The sequence below is a fragment of the Periophthalmus magnuspinnatus genome, chromosome 1, assembly GCF_009829125.3.
Source record: "Periophthalmus magnuspinnatus isolate fPerMag1 chromosome 1, fPerMag1.2.pri, whole genome shotgun sequence".
Lineage (NCBI taxonomy): Eukaryota > Metazoa > Chordata > Actinopteri > Gobiiformes > Gobiidae > Periophthalmus > Periophthalmus magnuspinnatus.
In genome coordinates, this window is record NC_047126.1 from 32,894,627 (window position 1) to 32,910,888 (window position 16,262).

Sequence of the window (16,262 nt, forward strand, 5' to 3'; positions counted from 1 at the left end):
AGTCTCTCTCCTAAAGCATCTCTCCCCCTCAGTCTCCGTTCTTTTCCCAAGCATCTGAGCTCTGAGTATTTATACCAGAATGACAAAGCTACATACATTTCAAAGCAGAGTGACTTTTGTTTTACATCCATAAGATAATGAACTTTTACACCTGAGGACAGATAAGACAACTAAGGCTTTCCTGGAGGATGGGACAGAACAAACAATTTTTCATTCATCATCATCATTTTGGGGGGTCAGTAGTTATCGTTTCTTTGTGGGGCATTTTTGGTTATTATTTCTGCAGTATATGAGTGGCATTCTGTTATTTATTTATTGCAGATCATGTTTTTGTTTTTTTTTAACAAATTGTAGACTACTTTTTTGGGCAGAATTCTGCTTCATGGTTTGGTTTTACTATTATTGTTTATCTATATATCACAATATCACACTTAAAAATGTGTTATTGTGGAAAACAGTTAGTACTCTACATTAGCATTCTGAGCAGATATTTTCAGTACATGTTTTCAGTTACTTCCCAACACTGCCGATGACGTGTTGCGATGTGTGATTCATTCAACAGTCCAGTCCTTTTTGGGCAATACTTATAAGTCCACCAGTCAAAAGTTTAGACCCACTTTTTCCATTTATCTTCTTTCTTTCCATTTTTTGTTACACTGTAGATTCTCATTGAAGCATCAAAACTATGAATTAAACTCAAAATAACTCAATACTAAGTAGCCTTATCTTTTGGCGTTTCTTGACCCTGAAAAGGCACAGCTGTGAATTGAAAACCGTTCCATTGAGAGAAAGTGAAGGGTTTTTGTTTTTCTTTGCTACATAATCAAAGATAATCCACTTATCTTGCCTATCTGAAATGTACAAAATTGTAAACCAACGAAAAAAGACATTGATTTGAGAAGGTATGTCAAAACTTGACTGGTAGTGTATCTGTTTGCTCAGAGGCCCCAGGAGCCCAAGAGTGTTTTCACTGAGGAGGAGTTCCAGCTGTTCCAGAGGGAGTACTTTAGAAGGACTGTGGAAGAGAAGTGACCCCCGATACCTGCAGGGGGCGCTGTGTGGGACAAATACAGTCCTTTTTAGTCCCAGGCTTTCCTCTGTTCCTACAGGAACATTCATGTGTGTACATGATGTGTGTGTGTCATGTGTTAAGTAGAGCCAGGAGCGAGTCTTGAATAAGGCCTTTAGTGCTGAACATAACACTAAGCACTCACATTGTGCTGTTACTTATTCCATGCCATGGGACAGGAAGAAGATGTTTAGGTGAGTGTATATCTGGTGCTTCACAGTTGTAGTGGTATTACACATAAAATAGTGCCATTACATTACACTTGAATGCTCCATGTACATGTATCTCCACCAGCATTTGTTTCACTTCTGTCACATTTAAAGGTGCACTATGGAACCTTTCTGGTGCAGGGTCCGCTAACTACTCCTTACCATGGAGATGGTATAGCTTTGGTCTGTAATATTCCATAGTATGGCATAAAAAAATCTATCTCTATATGGACATGCAAGTAATGGTACCAGGCCAAGTTATAGGTCAGGGGTCTCATTCATAAAACACACTTACAAAAATTTTAAGATTAAGGTACGTTTCATTGTCCCCATATTGAAATTTGTCCTCTGCATTTGACCCATCCCTCACTGCTACTGGGGCATCTCCACAGGAGCAGTGAGCACGGCAGAGCAGTGTATGGGGACCCATCTCCAGATCTTGTTGCTAGGCTTGGTCAGGACTACCTTTCCACATTAAGTTTGACATCTGTAATAGTCCAGACTCTTTAACGGTGAACGGTGCCTGTGGGAGCTTCAGAGACGAGGCAGGGCATCTGATGTTAGAGAGATAGTCACTTAAATAAGCCAATTAAAAGATGAGAGTGTTTGTTTGTGCATTCACTTTTAATCAAAATCCCATGTCAAGTTTTATTAATGAGATCCCAGACCCCTCTTTTTGAGCAATAAATGTAACAGTAAAGAAATGAATGCAAAAGGTTTAATACAATAATGTCGAACATTCCAGACAAGGCAATAACCTTGTCATGGAGACAAACTGGTGGCAAAGCCCAGAGAAGTTATAGTTTTATACTACACTGAACACCACAGCCTTTGGTATTTCCTTTGGTAAAACTTAAAATAATATCTATGTAGAGAAGACTTCTCAATTATGGCATGTAGGTATGAAAAGTGCCACCAGATGGTAAATGGCCTGTATCTCATAAGCAGAGAAAGCCAAAGTATCTTCTTTGAGTTAAAGTTGAGTTGAACCTGCTACTAATGGTGCACCTCCTTTGCTAACTGAGCCAGAAATGATTCACACAGTCTGCAGAAAATCTGTGAACTGTGACAGAGCAAGAGCTGCATGGAGAAGGACCTGTCTGACCTGTGAGCATGTGACTCAGCCCACATCTCCAGAGCTCCAATATGTAACATTAACAAACCTTATGATGATCAAGTGTTTGGTTCTCAAGACGATTATTCAGTCAGAAATCAGAATTAACCTCACACAAGTCTCTCTTTTGGGTTGCCAGTTTCAATGCTGAAATCCAGTTGGTTTAAAACTAAAATGCGTCTCTTTGATCTGAATGGTCACTACCTAAACCCCAGCACCTGCAGACCATCATGAATCAGTGCTAGTGCAGCCTCTGCAGCTCAGGGAGTGAGTTCTGGAGGTTCACAGGAGACCTGTCCATATACTGAGAATGAGAAGCACTTGTATGTGTCCTCTATCTGCAGGGTACGGCTCTGGCAACCCAGATTCAGATGTGATTTTAGTAAACAAAAAAACAAAAGAAAAAAAAGCAAAACAGTAAGACTGTAATACAGTTCCTTTAAAGCAGTGGTTCTCTAATAGTGGGGCGCGGTGAGATGGGGGGTGAGGGGGTGAGATGCCGGGGGGTGTCTGCTGTGGCAGTGGACAGTGTGAAGCCAAATAAGACGCCTCATTACACCTCAGTCACGCTGATAAGACGCTCAGTCACGCTAAGACGAAATTTTTTCTACTTTATAGGGGGGGCGTGATAGAAAATAATTGAGAAGCACTGCTTTAAAGGTACACTGTGTAACTTGGCACTTCCTTGACTACATTTTGATGTTATTGCTTTACCTGAAATGTTCTGTTCCTGAAAGATTTCATGTTTTAACTAACATAAATAAAAACATCTGTAATTGGAAAGATGGAAGAAAGACAAGTTTGAGACACAGTAACACCATCTCTATGGAAACAGGAGGTGTACTCTCCACTAGCAAAGTTGCGTAGTGCATCTTCAAACAAGATTATAACATGGTATAAATGTATTGGTATGTTGCACAATTACAAATCTTTGTTATGGTGTGGGTTGGAATACTAAAGGAACTGTATGTTGCCCGTGCTACCATTTTAAAAAATAAATTATCTCCTGATATCAACATTAAATTTGGGTTGCCAGAGCCTTCACTTGCAGATGGAGGACACAGAAAGGTTTGTCTTATTATCAGTGCATGAACAGGGCTCATGTGAACCTCCAGAATTCACTCCTTGAGCTGCAGGTGCTGGGGTTTAGGTAGTGACCATTCAGATCAGAGACAGTCAGTTGAATTTCAGCTTTGGAACTGGCAACTCAAATGAGAGACTCGTGTGATTGCTTCAAAAATGTACTATTGCCACTTGAAAAACAAATAATTGTTTGTTTTTTTATTGATTGTATTTTTTGTCTGTGACATTTTGTTATCTTAAATAGTTTGAAACTGAATTCATTTTACAATCTAGTGCGGCTACAGGAAATATTTTGAACTCCCCAAAATAGACAACAAAACTGTCCTTTTTTTCTAGATATGTAGGAGGCAGATGGCCCTGTTTGGCAATGTGTCATTTTGTGGTGAGTGATGAGGGGAAGTGTGAGCTGATCTATTTAGTGTAAGCCCGAAGTGAAACCTGGCTACCATTTCCCCCTAAGTTAAAGCTCTTTTTGTGCTGTTTCGAGGAAGTAGGGAAGCCACAACATTTAGTTTGGCCTCAAAAAGTTCCTCTGCGTCACTCAGTTCTTGCTGAGGAACTGAGAAGCAGAGCAGAACAGAGCCAGACCAGGTCATACTGAGTAGGCTCCACGGGACATAAGAGGGTGAGAGGAGGACTACACCAACCAGAGAGGGTGAGAGAAGGACCAGTAGGTTAGCTCTTTTGAATTTTGGAATTGATGTACTAATATTCTAATCATAAACATACTGTTAAAGGTGTTATAGCTGAATTTTACCATCTTAAAAATATGAAAAACAGAACTAATTCTCAAACGGTTTTCAGTGGTCTAAACTTATTCCTCACTTACCTTATGTATACCGAGCACCTAATTATTCATCACCATGAGTTTTTAAGTACTTTTCATAACTTTCAGAGACCAGTGTGCAGTTTTGCAGTCATGGGAAAGCTAACAACAACTAGCACGCTAAGAAAAAGCTTTATAATTAGACAAAGGTGGCGCACAGGTATCATTTGACCTGGCTTGTACAATATATCCATACTGGGCCAAGACAAATCTGTATTTATCAGGTACAGAGCCTTTAACCATGGAAATTACCTGACAGTACGATAATCATGATGATCTAATTGTGACATCGTGAATAGTCTCATCATTTTTGTTAAATTATGAAGGCATAAACTAGGGCTGTTGTCAATTAATAAAAACTGTTGTTTTTTTTTACTAAACAGACTGTGCTTTTATGACTCAGACATCAGTCATCAGTTTTGATGAAATAACTATTTTGTCCTCAAATGACATCACTATCTGATTTAGTAATCTCATATTCATGTCCTCACATCAGGTTTTGTGTTTTGTCACGTAGTTTCACTGATGGGAGCAAAGGATCATGGTCTATGTAGTTTATACATATTTTAGAACAAATATGAAAAGTTAGTAAGCATGCTCCAGGAACATTACATGGTGCATCTTTAATTCCTATTTAGATGAAATTGGTTTGAAATGCTGCTTCTGTTTGATTTCAAAGTCCAGCTGCTTTAAACTTCTGTGGATCTAGTGGACAGCCTTGCTGCGTACCCACTCTGGAATAATTATCACTCCCAAATCTTATCTCCACTTCACAGACCAATGTGAACTCTGCATGTCATTCACTAGGTTCTCAACAGTAGTGATTTAAAGTGAAATTAGATAGGTGAGGTTTAGAGGAAACAGGAAGTGTGTGGTCCGTGGTGAGATAGGGACAGTCCGTGTTGTGCAAAAAAACACGAGCAGAACGGATGAGCATGTCACATCACCACAAACACACACAGCCACAACACAACACATGCCCTTAAAAAAAAAAGAAAAAGAAAAAAAAAAGAAAAAGAAAAGTTAAATCAAATGTAGACTCTATTTAAATCGGTTATTATGCTTACCAAATTATATGATTCAAAGCGAATCATTCAGAGTTGCTCAGTTTGAAGTATATGAGTTCATTTAACATAAATTATTAAATTGAAAAAGGATATACATTTAAAGAGGGAATATTACACTTGGGGGTATTGAGTGTTAACGTATCACATATTTAGATAACCGTGTGACCTTTTATCTTTTATTGTGTTATAATGACTGAAAACAGCATATTTTGTGAAGTTGTAGTGTACTGTTTTGTGTATTCATCATATGTTGGCTTGTACACTGAGCCTTGTACAAAAGCCAGGGGTTTGTACTACTAACTATGAGGAGTGTTCAAATAGTGCCTGGGAGAGATCATCTATGGCATCTAAAACCATTTAAGCCAGGGTTGTCCAAACTATGGCCCAGGGGTCAAATCCGCCCCCCAGACCAATTTTTGTTGGCCCTCATACCTCCTCCTAAACTGGCCCAGTTGATCAGGAAGTATTTTTTACTACAAACTGAAAAGATTCTACCTCTATAACTTGAATAACATCACATCGCATTGTGACCCAGACCAAAAATTAATCTTCCAAGTCTTATTAACGGTACAATGTCAAACCTGTGTTAAATGCACCATTTGACTCCCTGTATCAACACTGGTCTGTGGCCCTCTGCTTCACATATGTTTCAGTATGCTTCACATATGTCCCTTGGTGAAAAAGTTTGGACACCCCTGATTTAAGGCATGTTTTTGATGAGGGAACGCTGTAACATGGTAGAAAGATCCAAAAGGTTGATTTTGCATAATACCCCCTCTTTATATAGGGTCAACTCTACAAGCTTGAGTGTTACCCCATCTCATTACCTCAGGTCAAAACAGAACAGCTTGAAGCCGTCTAAACTCATTGATTCTTTAGCTCTAAACTATTATATTATATATACTATGTATATTTTTACAGAAATTGATTTGATACTTTGACTACAATAGGACCACATGGTAGGCACAATAATCACAATAATCACCATATCAGCTTATCCTTCAATATATGAAAGTTGGAATAATATTTTTGGCTTCAGTATTTATTGTGTGTACATTTTTCACTACTGGGAAATTTTTGGGCTATATGATAAGAGTTAAGCCGTAAAAGGTTGAGTGACTCATTACAGATGCAAACTAAGTACTAAAGTGTTTCATTCTGCTGTTTATTTATTGCAGCTCATGATTTTTTTTAACAATATTGTAGATTTAGAATAGTTCTTGTGGTTTAAATCTTCTCTTGTCAGTGGCATAAATTTGTTTCAATATTATTGCTTATTGTATATATTTACCTCAGCGATATATTGCACTTCAAAATGTTATCAAGAAAGATCTTGTAGTTAAATTTACTCAGTTACATTTTGTTGAGTAAATTTTTTAATTAATTTTATAGTACTTTTCTAGTAGCATATTTTTACCCCTACTTGAGTAATATTTAGCTTTAGTTACTCTTGCAACTGTGAAAAGTCTTATGTTGACAATGATGATTTGAACATTTGTGTTTCTTGCAGCGCTCCTTCAGATATGATTTAGTTTGTCTCATTTTTGTGTCCACCCTTAAAGGATAAAGCATTTATTTTGTATTTTTAAAGTGTATTAACTTAAAATTATAAATCACATGTTATGTCCTGATTCTTTAAGTTACTCTTGCCTGAGTATTACCTTTCCCAAATATTTTTTTTACAATTACTTGAATACAATCTTTGGCTACTCTACCTGTTTCTGAAAATAGACATTTTTACAGACTTATAGAAACAACCAAAAGGGAACATGTTTTCTAGAGCATTGCGGTGGTGAGGTGTTGTGAGGCTGTTTTGGAAACTGAGCTCATCCTGTTTGTGGTGCAGCACAAAGTAAGTGTGGTGGGCCGGGTGTGTGCAGCTGTGGTGTTATCACTTCTTCACCAGATCCTGGCCATTTTGCTTTCAAACAGTTTAATAAAGAAGGAAGAAAAGAAGAAAATAATTGTTACAAACAAAATGATCGTTAATTGCTGCTGTACAATACTATTTTTTGGGATTTGTCACGTAGTTGCACTGACATGGAGCAAAGGATCATGTAGGTCTATGTAGTTTATACATGTTTTACAATAGAAAACCATAGTGGAAAACCCAACAAGAAAAGTTCCACATGCACATAGTAAGAATGCACCAGAAAAAAAGACAGTGCATCTTTAAATCCTATTTTGATAAAAGTGCCTCTGCAGTGTTTTGAAATGCTGCTTCTGTTTTATTTCTATGTCCTAAGTTCTTAGGACCTAGTGGACAGCCTTGCCCTGTACCTCTGGGTCAAAGCAGGGCTTGTAATTGGGGAGACTAGTGCACTGCTACATTTGCTTAAAGGCACACTATGTACCTTTTCTGGTGGGGGTCTGTCACTTACTTCCCAGTGGAGATTTTATTGCATTCTTGCATTATCTTGCATTATTCCATTGCTTGCGTCCTTACTGTGAGCTGCTTTTCCCTGTGGACTTTGCACCCTCATGTGTGTTTATTGTGCAAAGTAAATGAAATTCCTACACACCTAATTGGAATTTGGGTATAGAAACTGAAAACACTCCTAAAATTTTTAGCAATTTATCATATATTTTTCTCTGATTTTTCCTGATGTATTTAAAATGTGCACTGACAACTGAACATGTGCAAAAACTTTTTTACAAACTGTTTAGTCCTTGACAGAATTAAAATAAAAAATCTCCCTCTTCTGATTCTGAGTTGACGTGTGTTTTTACAGTGCTGTGATGGCTCCTGGGCCCGTCCTGCTGTGCCTATGTCTTGGCCTGTCTGCTGTGGCCCCCTCCATCCACAGTGAGTAGCCCATATCTGCTTTATCTCTGGTTCTGTTTAGCATAGTTACATTTTCGTTCTGAAAATGTAACTGTTTATTAAGGCTTTGGGTGTTTCTTATCATCAGTGATGGGAAATGAAACTTTGAAAATGTATTTATGTACAGAATACTGAATAACTGCATAAAATGTATTTTGTAGCGTATTCTGATATATGGCTCCATCAGAGAATTGTGTTCTGAATATTTAGAACACTTACTACGCATTTAAATTAAAGTATAGTTTTATGTTTGTTGTATATAGTTGAGAACGAGAACTCACACATGCACTCACCACAACTGTGTTTTCTTTTTTCTTTTTTTCTCACTAATTCAGTGCAGTTAAAAGCCAAAATAACAACTACTGCATTGTGTTCCTTTGATTTTAGGAAAGTAACTGAATACCAGCCAAATGAAGGAGTAATTGTACCAGATTAGTTACTCAAAATGAGTATTCTGAATATGTATTTTTTGCATGTATTCAGTTACTAGCTGCTTCTGCTTCTCATAGAATATAAACTTTTCAAAAAATAAAAAACATTTCCGTGGAGACTTTCTGCAAGAAAATTTTATATTGTTTTTATCATTAGGTTAATTCACCTTTGCCCTTGTACATGTATTTATACATAGGTCATGTTTTTCTCACTTTGAGATACCACATTTTCCGGTGGAAAGTTTTTTCACCCCACAGAAATATGTATAAATAATTGTCAGTACACTAAATATGATAATGCCTCCATAAAATATTTGCTTCTGATATTAAATTTCAACAAAATGAATTAATCGTTTAAACAACATCAAAATAATATTTTTTTTTCTGCCTTAAGTGAACCTGAAGAATCCATATTAGCACTTTCATTACTTACACCACTGCTTCTCAAAGTCCAAACTGAAGTTTTTTTTCTGTTCTTTTGGGGGGAAAAAATTGACATGTACTTTAATTTAAACTTATCACACTCTTACTTCAGTCTAGGCTCTGCCTCCTCTATCCACCCAATGATTGTTGTGAGATGTGTGTTACATGTGTTTTGTGTGGCCTCTGCAGATCTGAGCTGCTACTACAACTACAACAGTAAAATCAACTGTGAGTGGCTCAGTGAGAGTTCAGACCTGTGCACGATTGAAGCACAAAAAATCAACTACTACAAGTAAGCAACATGACACCATCTACACACACAACCCCGTCTACACACACAACCCCGTCTACACACAACCCCGTCTACACACACAACCCTGTCTACACACACAGCCCCATCTACACACAACACCATCCACACACACAACACCATAAAATAATTATAAAGGTTGAAATCTTCCAGTGAGTCTCGTAGCAGTGAACTCCACACTAAAACATGGGATTGATCTGACCTCATGTTGTATTTCAGCCTCAAACATTTTCACAACTACAGCTCCAACTGCACTCTGGGACCCCCAGACCAGTCAGGGCTGAGGAGATGCTCACTGCTCTTCAAAAGACATGTAAGATCAAAGAATGAGAGATATATGGACTGTGCTTGATTTTTCTGTTTGTTTCTTTTTGAAATGTGTTATTTTGTGAGTTTAATGCCTAAAATGTTATAAAGTTAGTTAGACTTATTTTTATCCATGGCGATATAGAACATTCCACACAAAGTAAAATGTCTCCATAGAGGTGGGGGACAGGTGACAACCCTCCCACCAGAAAAGTTGCATTGTGCACCTGTAAATGAGTTCTCCTTCAGTTAAGAAGAGAAGCACTTTTTTTTATTTCTTGTTGGGAAACTCAGCCTATCAGTCTATCCTTCAGTCATTTCCTCAAGCCACCCTTTCAGGAGCAGGATGTGAAATTCCAAAGAGTTTAAGGGCTTTAAAGCAGAGATGTTCATCAGGAAGTCTCTGGTAGAATCAAAATGTGCTTGGTCTAGGACCTTTCTCAGAGAAAGTCCATTCTAAGACGTGTGATTTGTCCTGTATTTTCAGATGAAAAGTTATGACGTACTGTCTCTGAACCTGTCGTGCGCTCACCTGTTCCAGAGCCTGGTCTTAGAGTTCAAACTGGAGGACCATGGTGAGTACCAGCTCTTCTGTCTGCTGTCTCTCTGCCAGAATACCACGCTGTAAGTTATGGCAGATTCAAAATCAGGACTCACTTGTGACTAAAGACCAGTAAAGACTCGCTGCCAAAGTCCTGATATGATTTTGCTCTTAAAGCTTTCTCATGCTCAGGGTCTTCACATATTTGCCCACCTTGCTGTTGGCTGCCAAATGCCCTTGGACATGCATACACTTTTCCAGATTATTAATTATTCTTTCAATCCACATTTGCTGGAGGATATTACTATATTACTGTGACCAAAGTGGCCTTTGGATTGACAGAAACGTGGCTGTCAATCTATTCTGCATCATCGAGCAACAATCACTCACCCTCGCACCTCCTTTATACACAGACACAGCATGTGGGCATGGGTCCAAGCTGGGATCATGTACTCTGTTTGATAGGAAAGACAACTTTTTTTTTAAAGATTCTATTTTAAAAAGCTCTAATGTGCAGTGTGCTTGTGTTTGCAGTAAAGCTGGAGGCCCCTGGTATACCTGTGGTAAATGGAAGCAGCCTCTCCTGGGCCCCTCATGTTGTAAACTCATGTTGTGAACTCCTCCTTAAGTACGAGGTTCAGTGGACATCCCAGCAGCACTCATGGGCGGTATGCACTTACCTGTACACTCACGTACGTGCACACGCACGCACAGATTTGTGACTGATGGGTGCTCTCATCTCTCCAGGAGGGCTGGTCCAAGAGTATCAACTGTAAACAGCAGCGGTGCCCAGTGGAGCTCGACACAGAAACCCTGGTGGTCAGGGGCAGATACAGAGCACGTATCCGGGGCCGCTTGTTGGCCAAGATGGAGTCTGAGTGGAGCGACTGGGGGCCCATACTGTCCTGGGAGTCTCTAGTGGGAGAGGAGCAGCCTGGTACTTATCCCCTTTCACCAGAAGGGGTCACTATGCCCTTTGTCAGACACACGCGCACATACACTCCTGTAGCTGACCACAGTTTAGTCTGTGCCATCCCTATTCTCAAACTATGACATTTGCAGGAAGTGGAATTTAAAGGGCCTATATTATAGAAATCTTTGATCTCTATTATAATGTTGTTTCCTCATCACAAAAAGACCTGGAGTTGTGTTTTGTTTCATTCACATGTTTAACACGCAAATGTTTTCTTCACTCAGACTCAAACACTGTTCCACTTTGTGATGACATTGAATGGTGATACAGAAAGCGTTCCCCTGTGTTTTTAAACTCCATTCACCTTCACTATCATTTGAATAATTTGCATACCTGTAATTCCCAAACTTTGAAGATACATTTGTTGTTTTAGTCTCATTGACCCTTCGCTTCTCCGTACACCAGAGGATACTGTAGACTTTCTGAACAAAAGGTAAAACTAAAATATATTTTAAAAAGGCAAGAACTTTTGGTTATTCTATTATATTGTAGAGTAAAGCAGTTTCACTGAGGCTAAAAATATCTCTTAACTTTAAAACTACCACTAGATCACAAGGTGGCTCATCATTTTGAGCTTTGGATATGTAAACAGACTAATAATGCAGGGTTACTCAAACATGTGAATGAAACAAAACACAACTCCATTTTCACACTTGTGTACCTCTAGCTAATAAACAGAAACTGTAATGTTTGTGTTAGTTTCAGTGTAGTTAGCTCCTCTCTTTAGATAGATATAAGACAGTGTCCACCAGCAATCTAAATAGAACTGCAGAAGCTGCTTGGATGGATGGCAAAACATCTTTACTCTAAAACAACAATGTAATAAAAGAAACAAGACAAAAATTGCATATTCCCACCTGCCCTTTTACGGTGCATCTCAGAAAACCTCATCACAACAAAGTGCTGCAGTAGCTGCAGAGCAGTGGGCATGTACCAGTGGAGGTGAAAACCGGGCTAGATCGGATGTCTCTTTTAGCCTCCATGTCATCTGGTTTTGTGCCTGCAGGGTCTTGGGTAGGGCTTTCATGGGTCTTCGGAGCTGTGGGGGGTGTCATGTTCCTTCTGTTCCTGATCATCCTCCGGACCTCAAGAACCCTCTGGTGAGTACCCGACAGGCTAGGCAGGTGACCCTGGACAGGTGCACTGTGCTGGGGTGTGTACTCAGGCTGTGATCCTGTGCAGGCTGTACGTGATGAGGCTGGTCAAAGGAGATCCTCTGCCAAGCCCCGCCCCCTCTGTCCTCAAGGTGGTGAGTAATAATTGGATTTTTAAAACAAAATAGGAGAATTTATAGAATAAAAATGACACTTATGGCATTTATGAGTTAGAATAAGTATTTTACATTTTCAAACTTGAAATAATGTCTGCATTTGGAAAATAGACTTAAACAATCAGAAAGTGAACAATTTAAGTCCTTGTTCTTTATGAATACTACGCTAATAGAGTCTAATAAGAGCCATGTGTTCTTTGTGAACACAGTTTGGCAGGTGATGGCTTATGGGCCAGAGTTTTATCTGTGATGTAACTAAACAGGCAAAATGTGAACTTGAGCTTTTTTGAGTGCTCAGAGAAGACTACTTTGGATTAATGGATTAATGAAAAAAGTGAGTGGAGGGCCTATATTGTACTATTTTTGCTCTATGTTATCCTTTTCCTCATCACAAACACACTTGGAGTTGTGTTTTGTTTCATTCACATGTTAAGCACTCAAACCCTGCATATTTAGGCTGTGTTCTTCTCTCAAACTGAAAACACTCTGTTCCACCTTGTAATGTCAGTAATTTCACTGTGTTTTTAAATGTTATACACCTTCACTAGAATAATTTTGATAATTTCAGTTCTGGATTCGCCTAACTTTTACAGTTTTTGTTTTAGTCTCATTGAAAGTGCTTTGTTTTCTATTTGAGACTTTCTATTGACAATCTCGACTGTAAAACAAAAGTATTGAAAAATGAAAGTAACTACTTATGGTTTATAGTGTTTCACTTGAGGCTACAAATAGTTGTTAGCCTTAAAACTACCACAAAATTACATCACAAGGTCGAACAGAGCATTTTGATGGCCTAATTATCCAGGATTATTCAAATATGTGTGCATGAAACAAACCACAACTCCAGATATGTTTTGGGGGATGTACCAGTTATTTTTGCGCAGTATAAAAGTAAATAAATGTCCTTTCCCTGACCTGGCTGTGTTTTACAGGCAGGGTCTCCCTTCAGCGGCGATTTTTTCCTTACCTTCTTCAGACCTGTGGACATCGCCTCCGTGGAGGTGCTCCCTGCTGTACCCGGGCCTCTGCAGTGCCCCCTCCTGGAGGACAAACCACCGGCCATACCTATCCACCTACGCCCCAGCCAGTCCAACTTCTCCAACCCTATGTACTCCGAGCTGTGCCCCCCCACCACCACCATGCCCCTGCTGTCCTGCTCCAAAGACAGCCCCTACGACCCCCCCCGAGACTCTGACGCCAACCCTGACCCTAACCCGGATCTCCAGAGCCACATGGGAGAACTTCCGTGCCCCGAACTGGCCATGCTGCTGCAGCTTATGTCACAGCAGTGTCAGGGGGTACCAGTTGTGTGCGAGTACGAGAGGGTGGAGGCGGTGGGTACCTCAGGGGACAGGGTGAGGCTGACCAGTGTGGACTCGGGCGTGAGCAGCGGGGAGGAGGTGAGCCACGACAGTCTGTATCCACTGGAGGACCAAGCTGGTGGAAGTTCTTCAGTACTAGAAGATCAGACTGCTCTACACACGCCCAGATCTCACCCACCCATGCTAGAGACAGCTTAAAGGGATGATGTTACGTAGACTGGTACACCCTAAATTGCGTCCAATGTCTGTCCACCCTCTGATAGGAACAGTTGAGTTTTGCAGGGCGTGTGCTCTGACACATTTGTACCATTTTAACTTTGAAATGAAAGACTCCATTGAAAAAGTACACGCAAAGAAGGCATTTTTCTGACAGATAAAACTGCATTAACATGGTGTAGTTGGTCCCATAGTACATTTTGCCCCCAACAAGATGATGACAGGTTTTCACTAGAGCATCTGCAGTTGGTGTGTCCTTGGGCAAGACACTTCACCAGCTCACCTGTATGTATACATGTGAGAGTGGCAGAGCTGATGAAGAGGCCATCAAATGTATATAAAATAATGCATTATGTCATTTTTGCTGTTGATATCAAATTGCGATGATGTATTTTAAATGTGTTTACAGTAGAACAAGCTTGTGATGTAGCCTGATTTTAAGAGATGAACACGCTCTGCGTCAGACAGTGTGGACATTTTTGTATAGTTTAAATAGTATAATGAATGCTGCTGGCTCTAAACAACAGCCCTCATTTGAAACTTTGCAGCTGATGTCATAACCCCTGGGCTGTGATGCTAACTGGAGGGACTGCTCTGTCTAAAGCTCTGTTACCAAAGTAAGACATTAATCTGAGCTGTTTTAACACAATCTGTCCCAAAAGAATTGAATCAGTTGGAATAACAACAGGTGAGCTGATCTGTGCTGTTAAACAAGTCCCTCTCAAATAACATTACATTAATAACATTACAGTCACTCATATTTGGCAGTGTTTGCAACTCCTGAACATTCTGCCATAGACATACATAAGAGAACCCCCCCAGTGTGAGGTCACTGCAAAGTATCAATAATTCAACCTGAACCTTTGTATATGTGCTGTTGTAGAGATCGACCAGAGAATGTATTACAAATGTCTAGAGAATATTACTTGGGTAGAAGTCTTTTTATTAATTCTTCTGGACATGTTTAAAACATGAATGTAAATTTTTCCCAAATCATTTAGCCCTAATGTACAGAAGGGTAGAACTAACATGCTTAAAGTGACTGGGAGAAAAAAAAACATGGCACTTTTTATGTCATGATATTATAGGCTAAGCTTACTAATGTAATATGTGTGTATAATTTGATTAGAACTGGGTTGATTTGATCCAAAACAGATTTTTGGATTGCTTGCTGGCCTGTTTTTATTGACCTGACAAGCCCTAATACATTTGCATGATATTTTTAATAAGCCAGTGCTATTTATTGTATTTAAATGTTGCTGGGATTTTTTTTATTTTTATTTTTTTAATTTATTTTTGTTTTTTACAATGACTGGAACAAATTAAATGAATAAAATAAATAATTTTAACCGGCCCCCCTGTAGGACCCTGAGTGTGCTTGTCGTGCACGTCCCCTGGTGGTCGGAGTGCAGAGTCACAGGCTTCATACACTTGTGTCAGGACGTGTTAACTCATCTTTTAAAGACAAAAGCTTTTGCTCATTTGCAGAAATCATGTAAGAAATACACTGTGCACATCTGAGGTAAACGGTAAAATGAGAAAATGAAAAAATATATGTTTTAAATATTTATGCATAACTTTTATTTATATATATACACTCGCCTAAAGGATTGTTAGGAACACCTGTTCAATTTCTCCTTAATGCAATTATCTAATCAACCAATCACATGGCAGTTGCTTCAATGCATTTAGGGGTGTGGTCCTGGTCAAGACAATCTCCTGAACTCCAAACTGAATGTCAGAATGGGAAAGAAAGGTGATTTAAGCAATTTTGAGTGTGGCATTGTTGTTGGTGCCAGACGGGCCGGTCTGAGTATTTCACAATCTGCTCAGTTAATGGAAAAACATCCAGCTTGCGGCTGTCCTGTGGGCGAAAATGCCTTGTGATTCAAGCTGATAGAAGAGCAACTTTGAAATAACCACTCGTTACAACCGAGGAATGCAGCAAAGCATTTGTGAAACCACAACACGCACAGCCTTGAGGCGGATGGGCTACAACAGCAGAAGACCCCACCGGGTACCACTCATCTCCACTACAAATAGGAAAAAGAGGCTACAATTTGCACGAGTTCACCAAAATTGGACAGTTGAAGACTGGAAAAATGTTGCCTGGTCTGATGAGTCTTGATTTCTGTTGAGACATTCAAATGGTAGAGTCATAATTTGGCGTAAACAGAGTGAGAACATGGATCCATCATGCCTTGTTACCACTGTGCAGGCTGGTGGTGGTCGTGTAATGGTGTGGGGGATGTTTTCTTGGCACACTTTAGGTCCCTTA

At 39.4% G+C, this 16,262-nt stretch overlaps 1 protein-coding gene across 1 annotated transcript; it reads left to right on the forward strand.

Moving 5' to 3' along the window:
* The first annotated feature begins 4,013 nt into the window (after positions 1–4,013).
* LOC117378212 (interleukin-2 receptor subunit beta-like) lies at positions 4,014–15,338 on the forward strand. The gene is made up of 10 exons (XM_055225223.1): positions 4,014–4,130; positions 8,101–8,174; positions 9,236–9,338; positions 9,576–9,669; positions 10,150–10,237; positions 10,738–10,871; positions 10,951–11,140; positions 12,183–12,276; positions 12,359–12,425; positions 13,379–15,338. The coding sequence occupies exons 2-10, from the start codon at positions 8,108–8,110 to the stop codon at positions 13,964–13,966; spliced, it is 1,425 nt and encodes a 474-aa protein (XP_055081198.1). The 5' UTR covers positions 4,014–4,130; positions 8,101–8,107; the 3' UTR covers positions 13,967–15,338.
* Positions 15,339–16,262: the final 924 nt, after the last annotated feature.